The sequence below is a fragment of the Puma concolor genome, chromosome A1, assembly GCF_028749965.1.
Source record: "Puma concolor isolate L17-30 chromosome A1, mPumCon1.1.hap2, whole genome shotgun sequence".
Classification (NCBI taxonomy): Eukaryota; Metazoa; Chordata; class Mammalia; order Carnivora; family Felidae; genus Puma; species Puma concolor.
This window is the reverse complement of record NC_141667.1, coordinates 230,476,540-230,500,555: the sequence shown is the minus strand read 5'-3', so window position 1 is coordinate 230,500,555 and position 24,016 is coordinate 230,476,540. Positions and strand designations below refer to the sequence as shown.

General features: G+C 33.7%; 1 protein-coding gene across 5 annotated transcripts in view; it reads left to right on the top strand.

Annotated features, from left to right (window-relative positions):
• Positions 1-24,016, top strand: part of PDS5B (PDS5 cohesin associated factor B) — a 194,950-nt gene that overhangs the window by 116,814 nt on the left and 54,120 nt on the right. For all 5 annotated transcript variants that reach the window (XM_025923648.2, XM_086713920.1, XM_086713929.1 and 2 more), the window contains exons 15-19: positions 1,700-1,748; positions 3,945-4,084; positions 5,385-5,500; positions 10,614-10,719; positions 13,500-13,660. In XM_025923648.2, the coding sequence (XP_025779433.1) occupies positions 1,700-1,748; positions 3,945-4,084; positions 5,385-5,500; positions 10,614-10,719; positions 13,500-13,660 (572 nt within the window). The remainder of the gene's footprint in view (positions 1-1,699; positions 1,749-3,944; positions 4,085-5,384; positions 5,501-10,613; positions 10,720-13,499; positions 13,661-24,016) is intronic.

Genomic DNA, 24,016 nt, shown 5'->3' with positions numbered 1-24,016 from the left:
TAGAGCTGTATTAATTTACTTCCTTTTGGTCAAAGTTGCATGGTTAACCAAAAATATGAGATGTTTTCATGTGCATGTAAATAAAATTATTCCTGATTTTAGGCATTATTGAAGTCATAATAGCCAAGTAGTATATTAAGTGTGCAGGTCATATGTTGAACAGCATGATGTATGAGACTAATAAAAAAAAATAACTTTGTTCTTGACTTTCACTGTCCTTTTAAAATTTATTTAGTGGGACCTTCTTTTCCCTTGCCGGTTGATAACAAGTTGGGAGGGTCTTATAATTTCATTCTCATGTGAAATAACAAAATATAGTCTCAATTCAGTTAAAATGTTTTAATGTCTTCTACCTAGTGGAATTTTCCTTTAACTTGTCTTAAAATAATTACTGAGTTATCCAGGTTAAAGAGGAAATTCTCATTAATGTGTCGGGTTGAAGAAGAAACCAAATGGAAGATAGTACCTCACTTTATACTGAGAATTATAGTAGACATTATAGAGTTAAGGGTAGAAAAAATTCAAAGCTATATTTAATTTTTGGGTGTTTATATTCCTCTTTTACTAGGAAGACTCTTAGTAATCAGTATGTTTTTTTGCATTTTTCCTTATTCAGTCTGATAAAGGTAGTTTTTATTCCTATTTAGTTCAGCAGTATAGCCCTTCTTCTCTATTTGACTAAATTTAGATTTGCTCAGTGTCACACAAAGGGACATAATTTCTAGTGTTGTACTTTTGTTGATACTCTTTCCTTTTCATGTGGATCGACTTCTTGAAAGCCCAGCAACACCTGCTTCCTCCAAATTAAACAATAGAATCTTTTGATTCTGGACAGATTTATTCAAATACTTTAAATTCCAAATATTTGGGAATTAACTCTTGAATTCTGTGTTTTGTATCTTACTTTCTCTTAGCAAGCTCCTTCTAACTAGGGATGATTTTTTTATTTTATTTTTTGCCTTCACTCCAGTATTTTTCTGGTTCAGTATATTATACAGAGTTGCTGAATGACACCTTTAAAAAAAAACAACACTAACTTGATGCATTGAATAACTAGCACCTTTAGAAACATTTTTTACACATACGACTTTACAGACTGTATTACATGAAGCACAATATGGTGACACGTTGATTTACTGAAATAATGTTCATACAGCAAATAAACAGCACTCTTGGAAGAATCTTTTGTACATGTCAGTGGCGTTTTTGTAATGGTCTATATCTAGTTCTTCCCCATAAGCTGCATGACTATGCCTTACAATCCTCTGGCTTAAAAATTTTAGGAAGGCCTTAAGTCAACCGGCATTATATCCTTATCAACTTTTTGTTTGAGATAAGCTTAAAAACTTGAAAACCAGGTTATTTTATTCCTTTTCTAATCTAAGTTGCCCTGTTCTTTCACTACTAAAGAAAGCAAAATCTCTCCCTGTTTCTAAAGGTTGGTACAACAGTTGTTTGTTTGTTTGTTTGTTTGTTTGGAGGCTGACCAAACAGGGTGAGGGAAGAGATGGTGACAACAGAGCATTCACTTCCACTTTCATCCACTTTGTGGAGTTTGAACCTAGTTCAAGAAGGAGCTCACAGTGGTGGTGGTCAGGGTGTGGGCCTGGAACATTAGTAGGTTATTCTCTAATTTTCTGAAGGGTATGATGAAGATTATTAGGAAATACTAATTTTGCGTTTTTTGTGTGATTTACAGACAGATGCCAGTGTCAAGGCCATATTTTCAAAAGTGATGGTTATTACAAGTAAGTTATTTCAGATATTATATGTAAAATTGAAGGTTTAATTGAAATATTTGTTTTTGATAATTTGTTTTCATGGAGTTCCACTTTAGGCTCTGATAATACAGGAAAAGAGTCAAGTGTTTTTCATTGTTGTTTAACAGACAACTCAGCTTCAGCTTTTCTTGTTCTCTGATTCTCATTTATTTTGCTACGCAGAATTTTTCTTTTTCTTTTGTGTGTTGGAATGAACAAATGCTGGAGAAAGGATTTATTATATAAATATATTTTGGGGAATTCATTCAAATTATTGCATAACCTTGCTGTGAAAACTGAATCTTTTCCTTGGTGTTGCTTGCTTTAATGTGAATCTGTCTGAAGCTAATTTCATTCTGAGCCAAAATTTAGAGGAAAGGGTATACCTAATAACCACAAAAGAACTTCTTTGGGGGGAAAAAAAGTACTGATTTGCTCTTTTGCTTTCAGTGATTTCAAATAAAATGGTATTGCACTTGACAGTAAATACAAAAGGATTGTGTGGCACATCTCCTTTGTTCAGTGCAAGGATAGGGCAGTGTAGCTGTTTTTGTGTGGCAGTTGCTTTTCCACCCACCTCAGAGATCACTGTGTAGCATAGCACACGGACAGACGGAAAATCAGGTAATGCTTCTGCTGAGTTTCCACTTGGTAGTAGTGAACAGATTTATCTTAGATGGATTTCTGAGATGTTAACAAATATTTCAAGCTGTGTATGGAAGTAATGCTCAGGTTCTGAAGAGAACAGTAACCTAATTAACTGAATTTTAGACTAAGTGATAGGATTTTTGGCATGAGTACGGGTTTAAGACCAAAGTATCTTCTAGTTTTGGGCAGTTAAACATAAATTAGTTTTCAGTCTCTTTGGATAACCTTAAAGCAAGTGATTTTCTGGTATTGGTTTTTAATAACTATTTCCTCAGTAGTTTGGCTGTGGCGCTGTCTCTTAAAAGGAGATATCTCCTATATTTTTTCTATATTTTACCCCTGTTTTCCCAAATTCTGTTCTGAGGAATGGTGGTATCTTGAAGGTGTTAATAGTACTGTTAGAAAAAAGGGTTCCATGGTCAAGTATGTTTGTAGAATGTTGAAATACAGGTTTTTTGTTTCCTCCCTCTTTTCTAGCTCTGTCTCCCCCTCCCCCATTTCCCATTTCCCTCTTACCTCATTCTCATTCTTTTTGTTTCTTAAATGGTAGATTTTATTGTAGCCTTTAATACGATACTTACACATTATGGAGGGGCTGTAAAGTTATATTGTCCAAAATATTTGAAGACACTACAGTAGATTTTTTTTGTATTATAGAAACATGAAAAAGTCAGATAGTCAAGTATTAATAATTAATTAATAATATAAAAGTATTAATAGTCAGATAGTCAAGATTAATAGATCCTCATTGATCTAGCCAAGACTTGAAATGGAATTTCAAAGTTGTATATGAACTTAAAGACTGCATTCATGTTTTAAGATTTAGTTGAATATCTACAACTTTTATTACAGTCTGTGGTTCTGTATTATAATTTCTGTTATTAGAAGTATCCTAGTCTGGTTCTCTGTAACATTTGTGAATAATTAAAAAAAAAAATAGACACTAGGATTAGCATTTTACTAGCTTTCATAAGTGTTTTAATACATGGAAAAGTTAGGAGAGTAGTATAAAAATCATCTTTGATTCTATGAGGACTCATCCTTTCTCATGCAATCATAACATCCAGCAGCAATACTTGAAACTGTTACTCAGCGTGTGTCATTGACAGATAGCCATGTGTATATGAACCGGTTGGTTTTAACAGTAACTCAGTATAGGAGAATAGTTTCTTAAAGGTGAAACTTACTGATCTCTTTCTGTGAGTTACAAGAGAACAGTATACACAACAAACTCGAGACAGTAATAAATTGGTATCTTCAGGTGGACATTTAATGCCCTTAAATATTATAAGGGGTATTTAGAGTCAGTTCAGTCTTTCCCTACCAAGATGTTTCTTCATAGTGTTCTTGTTTCCTATTTCTAGAAAGCAGAATTTAGGGAAAATTGACTACTGAGGTTGATCCACAATTTCTAATTAAACTAAACAGAATTTGTAAATTAGGATTATTAAAGTAATAAGAATGAAGAATGTTGATCTTCTGTTATTTTGAGAAATTTCTGAAATAGCATTTTAATTGGATTTTAATTGATTGAAGGAAATTTGCCAGATCCTGGTAAGGCTCAGGATTTCATGAAGAAGTTCACACAGGTGTTGGAAGATGATGAGAAAATAAGAAAACAGCTGGAAGTACTTGTTAGTCCAACATGCTCCTGCAAGCAGGCTGAAGGCTGTGTGGTAAGGGAAGACGATTAGAAGAGCTAATGTTTCAAGAAACCCTCACATCTTTTTTTGACCCTTTTTATAAAATAATTTATATTTGTTGGGTAAAATTTAGAAAATATCACAGAAATGACAATACAGATAAACTGTAACCCCCGTGTAGAGACAATTGCTGTTGATACTGTAGGATCTATCTTCCAAAATAAGATATTATCTGTACAGCTTTGTGCATTTTACTTATTTTTATTAGTTTTTTACAGCATTAATAGCAACATAGCATACCATTGAATTGAACAATCCACTTATGTTACACATTGAGATTTTTTCCCCCAGTTTTTGTTTAAAGAACACTTTAATATCTTTATAGCTAAACCATTTTACACAGCCTTGATTATTTCTTTAGGATAGATTCAGTGTTGGATTCTGTCATTGTTGGAAAGAAGCAAAACTCAAAACATAATTATTTTGGTGGGATTTGTAGTCGTGGTTCCTGGTCATTTGACCATTTTTTTTCTCCTTGGGCATATTAGCCATTTATGTTTTTTTGTGTATTGTATGTTTTTAATCTTTGCCTATGGAATGACATTTATCTTTGTCCTATTGATTTGTTAATCATATATGTTAATTAAGCTGCAAATAATTATCTGTCATTTATAGTCTACCCTTCCATTTTGATTTTGATGTTCTTTATATACCATAGTTTTATTTTTATCTAGCTAAGTCTATCAGCAGACTCTTTAAAGTTTTTGCCTTTTGTGTCCTGCTTTCAAAATCCCATTCTATCGCAAGTCAATGAAAATATTTACTGATGTAAGGATTTCTCAGTCTGTTGCCAGTGCATCTTCCGAGAGGTTTTTAATAAAGAGAAAACGATGATTCTTGTCTCCACCCCAGATTGACTAATCTCCTCAGTGAGGTCCAAGAATCTATAGTTTTAACAAGCTTCCTTGATTATATTACTCTCTGAAGTATTTATCTCCACTGACCCTTGGTTTTATTCTTTTGTACTTGTTCTATCTTTTTGGAATGTTTTTGGTATAGAGTATGAGATAGGGATCTGTCTCTATTCTGTATGTCTGTTCAGTTATTGCAAAACAGTATATTGAATAATCCATCTTTTTCCTGTTAGTTGAAATGTTACCTCTCTCATATGCAAAATTCTTAGTTTTGTTTGCTCAATTCATGCAATTCCTGTTGATTTTCTTATTCCAATACCAGTATTGCATGATTTTAATTACTTTAGGTCCTAAACATTTTAATGTGATGTATTTAAACAAATTTTTGTAATATTTAAAAAAAAAAATCTACCTTACAGCGTGAAATAACTAAGAAGCTGGGCAACCCCAAACAGCCTACAAATCCTTTCCTGGAAATGATCAAGTTTCTCTTGGAGAGGATAGCACCTGTGCACATAGATACTGAATCTATCAGGTATTTGTATATAAAAATACTAAATTTTCGTTACTATTCATTCATTCATACTTCAGTCAGTTGCTTTTGAGTCCCTGCTGTACACAAGGCACTTAACTGTGTAGATTTTTTGTATATGTAAAATGGCTGAATACAAATCTATATATGTCTGTGCATCTGTCTGTTCATATATATGTGTGTGTAATGTATGTGTACACACTGATCTGTACATATCTGTGTATTTATCTTGTTATTTATTTTAATGTTAAATATTACTTCCATTTAGATGAGAAAATGTCATTTTAAGCCTAGTTTCTGTTACCAGTATACCAGGAATTACTCTTTTTAGGTAGCTTGAATAGGATAAGTAATGCAGACAACTTTTAATTATGCCCTCAGGAAAAGAAAATTAGGTGAATATGTTGTAAAGCAGTATAGGACGCATTTTCACAGATATTTGAGAACGCAAAGTGTTATTTTTAAAACAATACTCACTTCCGCTTATATATCACCTAACTGTGACATCTTGGAAAATACTTTTCTTTTTATGACTGTATTCCCTTAGGTAAAATGTTTTGTTTTGTTTTTTTTTAAACATTTTCCTAAAATGTTTCAACTGGTTGAGAAAAGAAAGCACTTATAGAATGTGTGTGTGTGTGTGTGTGTGTGTGTGTGTGTGTGTGTGTGTGTGTATATGTGTGTGTATACACACACATACACGCATACATACATTCATTACATTCTGATTTACTGGTCATCAGTAAATGAGATATATTACAATCTACATTAAATAATACTATCCTGTACTCAGTGAACCCTTTTGGGGGATTTTTTTTGTTTGTTTGTTTGGGAGGGTAGAAGGTGTAGCTTTTGGACTGTGATCCCCTGCAAAGTAGGGAGACACCACTTTGGATACCCTGTAGTCACTTTGGATTCCTCTTGCATCAGTTTTCATTTGAAGAAGGGTTTCTATGGTTTTAAAACAAAAAAATCAGACCCCTCTACATTAGTACTGAATCAGACTGAAACTCCTTATTTAAGTAAATAATCTCATGCTTTCTATACTCAAGGCAATGCTAGTTACATACTAGCAAACCATACTTTTTGTTTTTCATTAACCCTCTGTTTGGTAACAGAATAAAGAGTTTTAGCTGAGAGATTATATTATAGTTTCATAAAATTAATGCAGACAGTGTTCAGAAGACTCAAGGATTTCTCTAAGAGAGTAGTATTTGACCTAAGAGGAAGAATGTGTAAGATTATGTTTTTATGGAGGTGGGAGAAAGAATATTCTAGGCACTGAGGTTAATATAAACCAAGCTAGCTGGATAGGAAAAAAAAAAAAAAAAGATATTTAGGAAATGATTGCCATCCATTTAAACTATAGTGTGGAAAGGTATAGAAATATTATGAGATAATGCTAAAAAAGAAGTTGGGATCAGATTGTGGAAAGCATTTAAGGTATAACTTTAGAGCTTTTACTTTAGTCTGTTGAGAACAGTGGATGATTAATGATGGGTAGGAGGAAGGAAGTAGAAGGGATAGACTGTAAAGTGTTATAAATTTTGGATGCTGGTAGTGGGATGGAAAGGAAAGATTATATTGGGGGAAGGTTTTAAAAGAATGGGTCATCTTACTGGAGATGGGAATAAAGTTGAGGAGTCAAGTCTAAGAACTCAAGTTCCAATGAAGCACATAGTAATAACTTTGAAAAGAATTAAGGGAGCTCATGTGCTTCTTACTTGGACATGACCAAAAAGTTCTTTAAAAATCAAGGAAAATTGAGCTTAATGTGAAACTGTGATAATGGATTCTTTCCCTGGGCAAGAGGTTGTATAGAAAGAAGTAAAAAGATAAAAAGATCATGGACAGAACCTTGGAATTTTGTTTAACAGTAGAAAAATTACAGGAATGTAAGAACACCAGGTTTTTGTAGTGTTTTGAAAGATAAGTGCGAGAAAGTTTTCACAAATAATGTGTACCATGAACATTCTGACTGAGAATCAAAATAGGTCTTTGACTTTATTGTCAATAGGTCATAGTGATACAGAAAATATATCAAAGCATAAATAACAGTAACAGGTAGTAGCAGTTAGTCCTTATAAAGTGCCTTGGATGATTCTAAATGTTTATCTCTTTTGCTCATTTACTTCTTAACCATATGAGACAAGAAATGTTATCATTTCCAATTTATAGATAAGGAACAGTGAGTTACACAGATGTTGAATAATTTCCCCACTGCTAGGAAGTGGCGAATGACATTGTAACCCAGGAAGTTTGGTTCCAGAGCCCTCTTGGTTAACCATCACACTATATATGTCTCAGATTCCACTCTTAGTCCCCACCAGTAGTCAGTGAGTGTCCAATTCACCTAACTCTTCCTGCTAGAGTGGCTATTAACCTTTTTAGTCCTTGCCATTTTACAGGTGAATGATGATCTTCTTTTTTAAAAACAATGAGTCACTAATAAAGTTGAACATTTTTTCCCCCATATATTTCTTGGTTATTTGCTTTTTAAAATACTTTTCTATGAGAGACTTGGAGAAGTTGTCTTTTGCTTATTGGTTGTAAGAATCCTTTATAAAATAAGGCCATTAACTTAGTTCTGTTGCCTTTCAAATTTGTATAAATTATATATAATTAAATCTGTCATTTGTTTCCTTTATGATTTTTCTGCCTTTGGTATCATATTAGGTGGTTATGTTTTTTCTGTTTAAATCTTTAATTGGCTTGGAATTCACTTTAGTATAATGTGGAAATAGATATCCATCCTTTAAATGCTAGCTGTATCAATTCCATTTATTGGAAGATTCTTCCTTTCCCAGTTTTGATTTGCAATGTTTCCTTATTATAGCATAAATTTTTGTATGATTTGGATTCTTAATGAATTTTCAGTTTGGTTCCTTTGTCTTCTGAAGTTTTAATGATACTTTTTATCTTGTTGAGAAAGTTCTTTCATCCTCCCCCCATTAAAATTAATTGGCTGTTCCCAAACCTTAATTGATTTTTCCAGTTGAGCCATAGAATGAATCTGTTGAATCTTCTTTACCAAGTTGTGTTGCCCTGATACATTTGTAGATTTAGTGAAAAATGCCATTTGTATAATATTGTGTTCCCGTTTTATAAAAAGACTTGTTTTGGTTTTGGTTTATTCAAATCCCTGTGCTCCCTTCATATAGTTTTAGAGTTTACACATAGATTCTGTGCATTTATAACTTTTTATTTTATGTATTTTGACTTGTCGTTGTGAATAGATTTTCCCCGTCTGTATTTTATAGGTGGCTTTGGCTGATAGAGAAAAGCACTGTTGATTTTTTTGTGTTTTGTTAGTGTCACGTCACTGAACTCTCAGTATTTTTTAATAGTTTTTCAGTTGATTCTCTTTGGATTTCCAAAGAGGTTGATGCTTTTTCTCACAGATTTTTATATGACTGGCTCTTGTTCTTTGGTTCTTAGCTCAGAAATGCCTTTCCTGACTATGCTGGGTAACGAACTTCACTTCTTGTCTTTGCCTTCTTTCTAATCTTTGTTGTTCCCTGATTATATTTTCTCTGTATTTGTTTACTTATTTTTGGCCTTCCTTCACTAGACTGAGAGCTTCATGCCCTTAATCATGGAAGAAAATAATGAATTTGATTTTGGATAGGTGGTATTTTTCATTCCTGTGGGATGTCTAGGTAAAAACCCTTGGGGCCCCTGAGATAGTTTTATTCGGGATAGTTGGAGCTGTGAGACACAGTTAATCAATAGATCAGCCACTAAGAGGTGATAAATTTTAAGGAGACCCTGAAGGGGGACAGATAAATTTGACTCGTAGCTTGAACTTAAATTTGAGTACATAATATTTTTGTAGAAATATAGAGCTACTAAGCATTTTAAGGAACATTGAATAGTTGAATTTTCCTGCTTTTGATACATACTATGTCTCTACCCTTAGTGTATGTTATTTGGTTTTTTAAAAAGAATGCCTGGGGCGCCTGGGTGGCGCAGTCGGTTAAGCGTCCGACTTCAGCCAGGTCACGATCTCGCGGTCCGTGAGTTCGAGCCCCGCGTCGGGCTCTGGGCTGATGGCTCAGAGCCTGGAGCCTGTTTCCGATTCTGTGTCTCCCTCTCTCTCTGCCCCTCCCCCATTCATGCTCTGTCTCTCTCTGTCCCAAAAATAAATAAAGGTTGAAAAAAAAAAAAATTTAAAAAAAAAAAAAAAAAAAAAAAGAATGCCTGAAAGTGTGAGTGATTATTTTAGATAATTGACATTGCATTATAAATGTTTATTTTAAAATAACAAACTTGTTTTTAGGGGCGCCTGGGTGGCTCAGTCGATTAAGCATCCAACTTCGGCTCAGGTCATGGTCTCGCAGTTTGTGGGTTTAAGCCCTCTGTCAGTCTCTGTGCTGACAGCCTAGAGCCTGGAGCCTGCTTCGGATTCTGTGTCTCTTCCTCTCTCTGCCCCTCCCATGCTCATGCTCTATCTCTCACTGTCTCTCAATAATAAATAAACGTTTAAAAAAAATTAAAAAAAAATAGCAAACTTGTTTTTAGAAGAAAATTCAAAGCATTTTGTTTCCTTTTTAATCTGTTTTAATTTCTAATGAAGTTTTATTATAGGTCTATTATCTAGGTATTTTTACACCTTTCAGGAACAGGCCTGTGTGTTTCTGGCTCTTAACAACAGTACTGACACATAGTAATATTTGGCAAGTGCTTTTGGCAATATTTTGGCAAGTAATATTTGAAAGTGCTTAATGTTGCCGTTTATCCTTTATTTCAATATACATTGTGGGACTTCTGGAGCAATAATGAATTTTAGATAATTAGAAGACATCTGTTTATGTGTTTAGGCATAGATCTTCCATGGAAAATGCAAGAATAAAAATACAGACAGCGTTAATAAACCGCAAATCAGATAACATTTGGACTTCATTTGAATGGACGGGGAAAATACTGTTTTGAAAACAAGTGCCTCAAAATACCTATTACAGTTTTTTTGTTTTGCAGTAATGTTTGGGAAACAACTATATCAGATTTTTATGTGTTTGGATATGGTCTATATAGAAAATATTCAGGATTATTTTTCTTAGACATTGCTACTAAAGGCCACTTGAAAATATGACCGTCTTTTTTCCTCATACTTTAGTGCTCTTATTAAGCAAGTGAACAAATCAATAGATGGAACAGCAGATGATGAAGACGAGGGTGTTCCAACTGATCAGGCTATCAGGGCAGGTCTTGAACTGCTTAAGGTAAGTATGCATCTGGTGAAATGAAGAGCCTAATCAGGTGACTGCCTAATATGTATAGTATATGTTTTGTGTGCTTCAGACTTGCTTCTTAAGTTTATGGAACCTGAAGTAAAATTTTCTCAATCATTTTAGGTCATGTAGAAATGCCTCATTTCCTCTAACATGTAAGCTAAATATTTTAAGGTTTAAATTGTATAATATAGCCTAGTATTACTACACTAAAATAGTGAATTATACTTAGAAGTTGTCATCAGGAAGCAAAGATGGAGCCAAATTCTTCCTAAAACTTCATTTTACCTTTTATTTTGTTAGTTAAAATAAGCTACTGCCTTGTACTTATTACAAAAATACCAGTTAATTGTTGACAACTTAGAAAGTATAAAATTATAAAGAAGAAAACTTTCATAAGCCTATCATACATAAACATTTCTTTTGTTTCCCTTTTAATCTTGAAAACAATGCACACTTTATATAGTTGAGATTAGACTGAGTGTATAGTTTTATATCTTGACTATTTTCCCTCATTAAATTACAAGCATTTTTTCAGTGGTTTTTAAGATAGTGTTTTTAAGAGTGCCAAAAAACATATCTGATTTATGGCTGTTATTTATTTGATGGATGCGTTTGGGTAAGTTCATTGCCTCCGCTTCCTTATCTGTAATGGAGATAATGATAGCACTTATCTCACAGAACACTAAATTAAACCATGTACGTAAGTTTCTTAGCACAGTGTCTGGCTCATATTAAGAAACATTATTTTTTTTGAAATGGTGATTAGTTCACTTTTGCGGTGTCATAGTATTCCCAACTGTTTCTCTGGATATTTAGATTTTTCTAATTTTATTCTTATAATCACTGCAAAGATAAATATGTCTAAGATCTCTTGCAAATGCCTTTTTTAAAAAAAATCCTGAAATGTAAAGAGAATGATCAGTTTCAAAAATTTTTGGTGTATATATTTAGTCGAATTCCTTCACAGAAAAATCATACTCCTATATAATTCCGTCAGCAGTGAAGGAACGTGCCTAACTTATCTTCACAAACATGGAATATTGTAAATTTTAAAGAGATTTGCTAATTTGATAAGTAAAAATAATGTTTTAATTTGTGTAATTATTGCAGTGAGGTATAACTTCCATATGTTAATCATTAGTGTTTTCCTTATGGTGAATTCATTATTTTTTATCCTGTGTTCATTTTCTACTGACATCTCAATTTTTTGTTCTTTTTAAACTGATGGGAGTTTTTTATAAATAAAAAAATAAAATGTAATCTATTATATGTAAGTTACAAGGTCTGGTAATGAAGTGAATACAGTGAAAAGTAAATAGGATGCTAACTCAAATAGAGTATTAACAATTCTGTTGAGGGGCACCTGGGTGGCTCAGTTGGTTAAGTGTCCAGCTCTTGATTTCAGCTCAGGTCATGATCTCACAGGTTTGTGGGATCAAGCCCCGCATCAGGTTCTGCACTGCGGGCTCTGCACTGACAGCACAGAGCCTGCTTGGGATTCTGTCTCTCCCTGTCTCTCTACCCCTTCCCCGCTCACTCATGCACACACAAACACTCTCAAAATAAATAAACATTAAAAAATAAAAAATACTGTTGAATTTCCCTGAGTAGTTTTTTCCCTGATTCACATCCCCCAGATATAATTGTTCTGAATTTGAGGTCATTTTTCATTATTCATTCTCATACTGTCTTTATAGTTCTATCATCTCTATTCATGTATCTCTAACATCACTTATTTTGCTTGTTTCTGTATCTTACAAACACAGCATTATGCTTAATATATTTTTCTATGACTTGCTTGATTTTACTTTCCACATTTGATTCTACTTGTTTATTTTAAGCTTGAAAATCCTGTCTTGTTCAGAAAATTTTTATTCTGTTCTTTAATCTGAAATATAAACATCTGAAATTTATTTTGAAAGTGTGTATTGGAGGGAAAGATCTAATTGGATTTTCTCCCAATAGCTATGCAGTTTTATCAGGACTGTTTATTAAAAATCCCATTCATTTTCGTTCTCTGTTGTCTCTGTAGAATCTAAGTTCTTATATATGCTAGGACTATTTATTGCTTTATGTTTTCTGTTTTGTTTCTTCTATTAGTACCATGTTGATTTGGTAATTGTAATGTTATGATACCTTTTACTATCTGTTTTACCCCCTTCCCTGAATAACCTTTTTTTCAAAAATGTTACTAGCTAGTCTCTTTTAATCCCCTCTGTTTAGAAAAATGAGCTATTTTGGTAAATTCTCTCTTCTTGTCCCTCTTCTCTAATTCTCCTCCAAAAAAAAAAAAACCAGGGGCACCTGGGTGGCTCAGTTGGTTAAGCATCCGACTCTTGATCTTGGCTCAGGTCATGATCTCATGAGATCATGAGGACCCATGTTGGGCTCTGTGCTGACAGCACAGGGCCTGCTTGGGATCCTTTCTCTCCCTCTCTCTCCTTGTCTCTTCTGCTTCTCCTCTGCTTGTTCTCTCTCTCTCTCTGTCTCTGTCTCTCAATAAATAAATAAGTCAAACATTAACCAAAATCTAAACTATTTTGAGTAGAATTATATTAACATGTAATTTAATTTTGAAAGAAAGGACTTCTTTAAATCCTGTGATTTAAAGAACATCTTTTACATATTTGAGTAAGTTTTAAAGTTTACTGTGTTCTCATATACTTGTTAGCATAAATATTTTTGTATTTACTTTGATTTGAGTATTTCCAATTGTATTTTAAAGATGAAAAGGGTTTACAGACCATTTTTATGACTCATTTTTTTAGGTACTCTCATTTACACATCCCATCTCATTTCATTCTGCTGAAACATTTGAGTCTCTCCTGGCTTGCCTGAAAATGGATGATGAAAAAGTAGCAGAGGCTGCACTCCAAATTTTTAAAAACACAGGAAGCAAAATTGAAGAGGATTTCCCACACATCAGATCGTAAGTTGAGTTTATTCTGATAAATACTCGGGAAAATAGAAAAATAATTTACTGTTTCTCGATTTATGTAGTAGTTGGAATCTTGTAAGTTTTGAGGAAATCATGTCTAAGTTATATTAAGTTGGTATCATTCGGTTTAGATTCTCATTTCCTGAGGGGATAGCACTGGTTGGTATTTTGGATGATTTCATGAAAATGTGGGGCAAACATGGCATTTCTTTCTCAAGCATCTATTTTGCGTAAATATTTTAATGAAAATAATTTTCTAGTAAAACATTCTCTTGACATGGCATAGAATAAACAATTCACATGAATTTAAGGTCTAGTGGGAAATTTCAAAGAAATTTCAGCAGGACTGTGCATAGGACTCTTCACTATCCTCTGTGATTAAAGGTATTGAATTGAAAATTTTCAGAAGCACTGCTTTATTTGACGTAGGGAAGCATGGAATAATCATCCTAATAGCAGTGTACTTTTGTGTGTGTTTTCAGTATTTCTAAGAATTGGAAATTGTGCTGTTATCCTTGGGATCTCTAATGCTGGTTGATTATTCAAGATTCTGTGATATCTCAAAACGATGAGTCTTCATTCTGTATGGACCCGTACTTCTCTGTATGCATCTCTCCTCCCACTTCCTGGAGGGTGTATCTGACAGTTGGTCCTGATCTTGCCCTAGGCATTGGTGGTTCGCTTTACATCTGCCTCGTTACTTCTGGCTTAGCTGCTGGTCTAATTAGTTGTGGTTGGGGTAGCATGCTTCTTCATGTTGAAGAATTACCTGTGGCCTATTTCCTCAGAGAGAAAATGGACAAAGGTAGCTCTTAAAATCCCAGGTACACTTTTTGTTATTCTTTGTTCATGTGAACTTAATTCTAGTTCACATGGTAATTGAAACATAACCAGAATTTTATAATCCCATCCTCTTTGGCAGGAGTAAGAAACTTTATTGTTTAGAATTGACTTCTTAATTTTTAAGAGGATGGAGAGCATGAATATTCCTTTGGAATGGTGCTCTGATTCTCCAACACAGATCAGAGATCAGAGTTTGGGGAAAAACACATGCACACACACAGTACATATAATGCTGTATCACTTACTGAATGCCCACTTATTGTATTATCTCATTTAAACCTTGTAACAGTTCAGTAAAGTGTAGGAATTATCCTGATCTTCCAAATGAGAAATTTGTCACTTGAGGTAAATGGTTTTAGATCATATAGCTAGAATGTACAGAGGGAAGATTTGAATTTAGGCCTCTGAATGCCTATGGTACCATATCCATAATGGCACAGTTCCTCTCTTAATTAGGGTTTTGGGCAAGTTTTAGTTTGATTTATTCACTAGTGGTTTTTATTTTCATTCTTGACTATCTTTCCTAGTGTCTTTAATATCTTAAACATTGATGTATTTGTGGGAGAACTATATAAGAGCAAGGTTGAAAGGTAGACATTTTAGAACATGCAAAGGTCATTTTAAAACATATGCTGCTTTAATATGGAACTTGAAGATTATTTGATTTATATGCTAAGTATATTTCACATGTTTCTCATGAGGAGAATTAACTGATATTGAATACCTGCTGTGTGCACACACTGTTCTTGATGAAGTAGCTCATAGTATAATATGTCTTCCAGGAGATAAAATATGTATGCAGATTTTATGTTTTAAATTATTAATTGGGTGAGTTGATTTTGAGGAAAAATGATAGAGCTGAGTGTTGATTAAAGCATCTTCCCTTGAATTCACCAAAATAATTTAGAGGAACCACAAGAGAAATGAATCGTAAGTAGAATTGGACAGAATTGCTCCTAGATTATTTAGACCGAATTGAATGTGAGAACATTGATGGTTGATACCCATATTCCTGAATCAGGCATATAAGGGAATGGATAGTAAGTGTTCTGTCGTTGGTTAATTTAGAAGGAGGAGATTGAGGTATGGGCAGGCTTTGAGAGAAATAAGGAGAGCCTAATTTCGGCTGTCATAGAACTAAAGGAGAGACTTCGTGGTCACACCGTTTTTCTTTGGACTGACCTATTTTCCTTAGCAGGAGGAGCAAAGCTTAGAGGTGAAGTAAAGCTTAGAGGAGAATTTTGAAGCAAACGTCTTATTACCAACTTTAGAGACACATAAAAGATTGTGTGTTCAGCCACTAAACAAAAATGATGGTTGCTATGGTTTCTGTTCTGATTCCTGTCTGTCAGGAGTCTGACTTACCTCCAGAGTAGGCAGTTGTCCCCAAACTAAGAGTCCCCTTATAGCATGGAATATAGCCATAGTCCAGGTGGAGCTAGTTCTTGTCACTGGCAGGTTTCAGTAGACTTGGAGAGAAATTCCACGGAGATGAGAGACTTGCTGCCTTTAGTCCCCACTCCCTTCTCCGTGCTCCTTACTTAGCCAGCTGATGAAGGAGTTGGGAGCTTTGATGTTAATTTTTTAAGAGTGGCATCTGATGTTCAGTCTTCAGGGAGATGCTGCCTGCCTTTTTGTTCAAATGGCAGAGCCAGAGAATTTCTGTTGCTCAAAGGTGAGTTAACAGAGTACAAATAAATTAACAAACATGAAACCGATGCACATATTTTAGTACTCAGAAGAAAGCTGATAATCACTGTTGGGAAGAATTGAATTTTTCTAGGAAAAAAGAAAATTTTAAGTGATTCTAAACTGCCAAAAAGTTAAGCAGCAAATGATACCTGGAAAAAAAGAAAACAAAACAAATATATAAAAAGGGAAGTGTCAGAACCAATGGTAAAGAAGACAGGAACATACTTGCATTATAAAGTATAATTTAGTATAAGCAGCAAGGAGCAGAGTAAGCAATTTTGAAAATGTAATCGGTAAGCTAGCAGTGGAACTTGAGGAGATTGCATAGAATGTGGAAATGTAGGCATAGAAATGAAGGCAGTTAAATTTCTTTAATAGCAGAAAGTGAAAAGCCCTAAGTGGTTTTTGTGGTGAAGACAACAGAGTGATGGAAAATGGAAAATAATAATAAAAAAAAATAATAGTAAACTTTTTCAGAATGATTGGCTACTTGAATCTGGATATCAAGAGGACTCCTGTTTTAGGAAAATATCCTGGTGGAATTTACTGAATTTTCAGGGATTACAGAAGTGATTTCACAAACATCAAGGGCAAAGAAAAGGAAGTATGTTATGTACAATGGAAAAATAAAGAGGCTCGCTTATTTCTTTCAACCACCTAAGATTTCTGAAGTTAATGATTCAACAACTAGAGAGATTTCATGGACAAAAAGAATATAACCTAAGAATTTCCCAAGTAGCCAAGTTGTGCTTAAGGACAAATGAAGGATATTCTTTAGGATATAAAGACTCAGGAAATGTATTAATAACCCCTTTTATATTATGAACTCTGCCTACCAAGGTATATACTCTTCCCCTTTGCATTCAGTTTTGCTTAAGCTCCTAATTCTACCTTTTGTTTTTGTTGGCGTATCTGATTTGTTTTTTTCTCATCATTTTACTTTTAGTGTTTAAATTAAAAAATTTTTTTTAACGTTTATTTATCATTGAGAGACAGAGAGTGAGCAAGGGAGAGGCAGAGAGAGAGGGGAACACAGAATGTGAAGCAGGCTCCAGGCTCTGAGCTGGCAGCACAGAGCCCGATGTAGGGCTCGAACTCACAAACTGCGAGATCATGACCTGAGCCGAAGTCGGACACCCAACTGACTGAGCCACCCAGGCGCCCCTCAGTGTTTAAATTTTAGATGTGCCTATATCTATGTTTTAAATATTGGAAAACCTGATTTTTTTTTTTTAAGGAAAATGTAAATAAATAAAATTGGCTCGAAGAAGAAGAAAAAACCTAATTAGGCTATGATAATAAAAAAAATGGTGAAAAGTATCCTCTAGTAAAACGTGCCAGTAAAAGTTACATGTTAAAGTATTATTTCACATCTGTAAGAAACCAAGGATTCTAATTTTTTTAAGTTGTTTAGAGCATGACAAAAAAAACTAAACAACATTCAGATTACTTGTAAAGCCAAGATAACCAGCAGGAGTGCTAAAACTAGTTAACAGATATTCCCTCAAAAGAAAACTTCAAACAGAGCTTACTAATATTGCTGCAAAAAGTTTAAGTAAAATTTTAGAAAAAGAGAGTTGACTACAGTAAAACAAAAATACATTATGGTCAGATGTGATTACTTTCAGGAATACAAAGAGGATTGGTATTGATAGGCCTAATATTCATGTTACAATTTATTATATAATTGAGTATAAGGGAAAAGGCACACAGTAGGTCACATTGATGTGACAAGGATTAGAATGCTAAAGGAGTCTATTTCTAATTAAACCTAATAAATTAGGATTAAATGCCTTCATAACATAATAAATGTGTCTCAGACCAAAAATAGGTGTCATCATATAGTAAACACCAGAAGCATTCGCAGTAAAATTAGGAACAAAATGAAGAAAATACACTCTCTCTGCCATGATTTAACATTGTTTCAGAAGCATTAGCCAATATAATTACATTAAAAAATAAATTTAAGAAGTACAAGTGTTGGAGGAGAGAGAGTTATTGTATTTCATGGAAAATCTGTGAATCAACTGAAAAACTACCAAAACCAAGATAGCCAATATAAGCCCAAATCCCATATAACATGAACAACCATTTTGGGAATATTATAGGAATAAAAATCAGAAGACCTAGGGGTAACGCAAGAAATTTGCAGCCTTATAATACTGAGTGGAGAAGTATAATATTTAACAAAAAAATTAGGAAAAGTTAGATTGCCCAGTAAATTATTGGCAAGCTGTTTTGAAAAGAAAAATCAATGTAAACTGCTTATCTTGATGTTACATATATTTGAAATGAGTTAAAGATTTATCTAAGATTTTAAATGTATAAAATGAATCAATAAAAGTACTGGTAACCAGAACAGTTTTGTAATTCCTTTTTTTTTTTTTTTTTTTTTTTTTTTTTTTTGTGGGTGAAGGGATACTGATGCCAGATCATAAAATGAAATACTGATGGATTATATTATTAAATACCCATTTGTTGAAAAATATTTAGAGACTCTACTGTGTATAAGGTACTGAAGTATGTATAAAGTTTTGTTGATGAACAGACTCTGTCCTTATATTTTAGTGAGGAAGAATACCATTTAGACAAAAGCAGAAATCATGAAGTAAGTTAGAAATACAAATGGTATGCTTGGAAACTATTTTCAGTATGTATAACTTTGAAAAGGTTAACATCTGTAACGTATAAAGACTCTTAAAAATATAACAAACAGGTTTCACAGTAGAATACTGGCAAAGGGAATGAACAGGAAATTCACAAACAGGAAAGCCTTCTAGCCCCTCAAATCAAGAAAAGACATTTATGCCTACTAATAGTAATTGAGGCAAAAACAAATAAAAACACCAGGATTAGCTAGCATTCCAGTGATGTCTCTTGACTGAATTATAAATGATTCAGCTTTTCTGGGTTGGTAATGTGGTAATACATACCAACTTAAAATGTGTGCTTGTAGTCTTCCAACTCTGCAGTGTTATTTTCAGGAACTTATTTCAGAGATAATTAGAAAAGATACCTACCTAATGATACTATGCGTCAGGGTTGAGTCAGAGGAACAGAAACCACACAAGGTATTTTAAACGTACATTAATTAATACAGATGTTTGAAGGATGAAAGAGCAGGTTGTTTTGGTAACCCAAGGACTATGAACTGCTGGAAGCAGCTATGACCCCTAGGGCTGGCCGGCTGACAAGTGGTGTTCAGGACTGCCCATTGGATGGAAGAGCCCTGTCAGTATTGGCACAGCCAACCAGTTGTCACAGTAGGAGTGTCCTAGTTGTTGCTGGGGGGGTGGGGGTGGGGGTATGGCAGAGCTACTGCACAAGATGCCTGAAGAAGCTATAGTGTCTCTTATTGGAAGAATCCAACAGGAAGGCAACTCTTGAAGGAATCTAGGAAATACAATTTCTGATTTATAGCACCAGGGTCTCAGAGCAGATTATAGGGTAGGCTTAAATCTTAAAGCTCAGAAACAGTGCATAAATAACTAGAATAAGGATGTTGGTGCTTTTGTTGTTAAGACTAAAAAAGAAAAACCAAAACATCTAAATGTTCATCAGTAGGGGATTGGTTAGACTAGTTGTGGTATAATATCTATCTGCTAAAGATATATATGAGCATTAAAATTAGTGTTTAGCAGTACTTGATATAGGAAGTTCTCTACAGCATTATTGGTGAAAAAATGTTTCCAAATACTATGTAGTTTGTACCCTGGTTTACTTAAATATATGTATGTATGTATAGAGAAATTTTAGAATTGTTAACCAAATGTTAGCAGTAATTATTTCAGAGTAGTAGAATTTTGAGGTTTTTTTTGTTTTTAGTGGTATTAATGTATTTTTCAGTTTTTGCATTTTCTGCATGTGTGATTATTATCGGGAGGAAAAAAACCCTTGAATTGGAAAGAAGAAAATCAATTTAACAAGGGAGTAAAGCATTTCTTTGAACGGGAACTTAGAAAAAGCAATCAGAAGATAGTTGTTTCATTTACATTTCACTGACTTCTAAGACTGCCTAGTAGTTCAGAATTCTTGAAAGTTTTTTTTTCTTTGTTTTGATTTATTTCTGTTCTGTTTATTGTTTTCTGTTTAAATGAATATGCAAAACATTGGATGAGCTTAAAATTTCTCATTCTGTCTTCAAAAATTCCAACCCAAATTGCTTTTTTACTTCTATGTGACATGTAATTTTCTCTTGATTACTAAGAAAAGGTATTTATGGATGTTGGTATTGGAAAGTCTGATCTATGATATGATGGGTCTTATCTGGGGAGTTTAGTTACTGAAGTTACCAGAAAGTAATAATTTTTCATTTCATAAAGAACTTCAAACCATAGACTAAAAGGATAGTTTGGTGAGACTCTGAAACATTTTACTCCTGAAATTTTCAGACATATAGAGAAGTAGATAGACTATTACAATAAACTCCTATGTATCCAACAACTGGCTTATATGTGAATAACTTACAGCCACTTTACTATAATTTATAATTCTACTTCCCCTGTTCCCCTTATATCTGAAAGCAAACCCCAGACTAAATATATCATTTTATCTATACATCTAAGTATCTCTAAGAGATAAGAGCTCTTAAAAATAAACATAATACCTTTCTCACAAACATAGGTGACATTAGTTGCTTAATGTTAATATCCAATTAATTTTCTCAAAAATAGTAACTTTTTTAAAATCAAGATCCATAATGCTATTTGTAGATGCATTTATTAAAGTGCCTCATTTCTTCCTTTGTGTTTGATAAACCAGGTTTCTCTTACAGAGTTTCACATAGACCGATTTTTGCTAATTGTATGCCTTTGGCATATTTTAATGGGTTTCTTGTATTTTCTGTAAGGTTATAGTTAAATCCAGAGGCCTGATTGGATTCCAGTCAACTTTTTTGTTGTCAGAGGACCACTTTATAGATGGTGGTATGCCCCTCTGTCGGTTGTTGCTTAGTGATCAGAGGTGATGTTCTGTCATTCCTTCTTCAGTTACTAGCTGAATACTTTTGTAAAGAGGAACTTCTCATCTATTCTCTGGTTCCCCAATGTTGTATCTGTTCAGGAAAGGCAGGTTAAATGCTTCGTTTTTTTTAAGTTATTGAACGGTGTTCAAAATAGTGATTTTACTAGCCTCCTTCAAATGTGACGAATTAACTGTTGTTGTCTTTTTAAAATAACCGTTATAAACCCATGAATTTACACATATTTGACAAGTTGACAATTTGTCACTGATGCTCATATTGCCCCATCTATATCCAGGAGCCTATTTAAGTTGACCTTTGAGTCCCTTTGAACAGCTCCACTAATCTCTGTAGTTTCTTAACAATTCTGATGTGACAATTTGTTCCAGGCCCATCTTCTACATGTCCCACACCTGAAATCAGTCATTTCTCTAAAGAGCCCTGGTTCTTTTTAATGGGAATGTTATTAAGATGATCATAATGTGAGTCTTGTGGGTACTAATGCCTAGTGTGTGGGTCATTTTTTAAGACAATTCAGTGGACATAGCAAAAAAAAAAAAAAAAAAGTCTTTCTGGAAGATAAAATGCATTGTGTGTTTATATTGATTATTCCAGTTCTAACTCAGGGCTACAGTATTTTTACAGAATCTCTTCAATTTTACATTTGTATCTCTTTTTCCCCAACTTAGATAACACAGGATGATAAAATCATGGTATTACATATTAACTCATTTGAATTATGCCATATTAAATACCTAACAGTCTCAGAAATGGCAGTAGCACTACCAATGTTACTCCTAAAAAGAGTTAAGTTTGTTGACTTGTTATCTTTAAGGTATGTATCACATTAGGGATTTACAGTCAAATTTCTCTATTTCACAGTTACTTAAAATGATTCTTTTTTGTGTAGTTACGCCACCAAATGGATACATACTTTTGTTCATTTGCTTTATTTTATTACTTTTTTTAATGTTTATTTTTGAGAGAGAGAAAGAGTGAGGGGTGGGACAAGGCAGAGAGAGAGGGAGACATAGATTCGGAAGCAGGCCCCAGGCTCGGAGCTTTCAGCACAGAGCCTGATGCAGGACTCAAACTGAAGGTAAGATCGTGACCTGAGCAAAAGTTGGACGCTTAACTGACTGAGCCACCCAGGTGCTCCTGTTTGTTTTATTTTATTTTTTTTTTAAGTTTGCTCTTTTAAAATAAAATTTAAAAAATATCTTTTAATTTTAAGTAGGCTTCGTGTCCAACGTAGGGCTCGAACTCACAACCCTGAGTTGTATGCTTTACTGATTGAGCCAGCAAGGAGCTCCTAAAATTTAATTTAATTTTTAAGTTATATGAAATATTCACTGGTTTTGAAGAGAGTTCTGAAAGCAAAATATATTCCAAGAAGTCTAGCTTCAGTTTCTCATCTGTCTTCCTATTCCTTTTTACCTTTAGATAAACTTGGAAAAAAAAAAGTCCTCTATGCATGTCTGTCTGGGTGTGTTTCAGTGTGTATATGTATGTGTATTCATATGCCCCCTTTGACAGATAAATGATAAAGTACGCTGTGTACACTTTCCTCCACCTTGCTTTTGTCTTTTGATACATACTGATAGTTATTCCATATTTAAGTAGTTATTTGTGCTTTTTATCAGAGTAAATGCATATATAATTTTGCTAGATTTTGCTACATTCCCTCCATGGTGGCTATAACGTTTTGCATTCTCACCAGCAGTATACAAATGTACCTGATTCCCCACAGCCTTGTCAAGTCTGTGTTGTTATGATTGTGTCTCTTTTTCCTGGTCATCGTCCTTGTTCTGCAGTTATTGTCTGAGAGTAGCATAACCACTTCTACTTTCTACTTTTTTTTTATATCAGTGTTTGCAAGTCATGTTGTTTGCCTTTTTTTTTTAACTTTAAATCTTTGTGGGACTTGATATTTAAAATGAGTTTCTTTTAAATATCCTACAGGTTAGTCTTTGTTTAGTTACATTTTTGTTGGTTTGTTTTGGTTTTGGTTGTTTTAATCCAGTTTGACAAACTGTCTTTTGGTTGGAATATTTAGAGCATTATGGTTAGTGTAATTATTGATATAGTTAGATTTAAGCTGCCATCTTTATTTTTGTTTTGTCTTTTCTCTGTTCTCCTTTCCCTCTATTTCTGCCCTCCTTGGGATTAACTGAGTATTTATTTTATTTTTAATTGTTTTTTAAAGTATTTAAATTCCAGTTAACATACAGTGTAATGTTAGTTTCAGGTGTGCAGTATACTGCTTCAGCACCTCCATGCAACAGTGCTCATCACCACAGGTGCACTCCTTAATTCCTGTCACCTTATTTAACCCATCAGTTTGTTCTCTATAGTTAGGAGTCTGTTTCTTGTTTCTTGGTTTGTTGCTCTCTTTTCTTCCTTTGCTCGTTTGTTTTGTTTTGTTATCTTCACTACTGGAGATAATCTACATTCAAATAAAATTATATCACTTAATGTATATTATAAAAGTTTTGCAACAGTATATCTCCATGCCTTCCCCCTCTAAGCTTTTGTTGGCATATTTTGTTTCTGAATATGTTATAAATTCTACAGTGTGTTGATATTTTTGCTCTAAACAGTTTGATAAGTCTTGGATTAACAGTGGTAGATTTATTGGTACACACACATTTACCATTTCTGTCACTCTTCATTTTTTAGATATCTGTATTTTCATCTGGTATCATTTTTCTTCTAGAATAACTTTATTTCTTATCGTATAGTTCTGCTTGTAATTCATTATCTCAGCTTTTCTTTCTCTGAAAAAAATCTTTATTTTGCCTTCATTCTTGAAAGGTATTTTTTCTCAGTAGAATTCTAGATTGGCAGTTTAT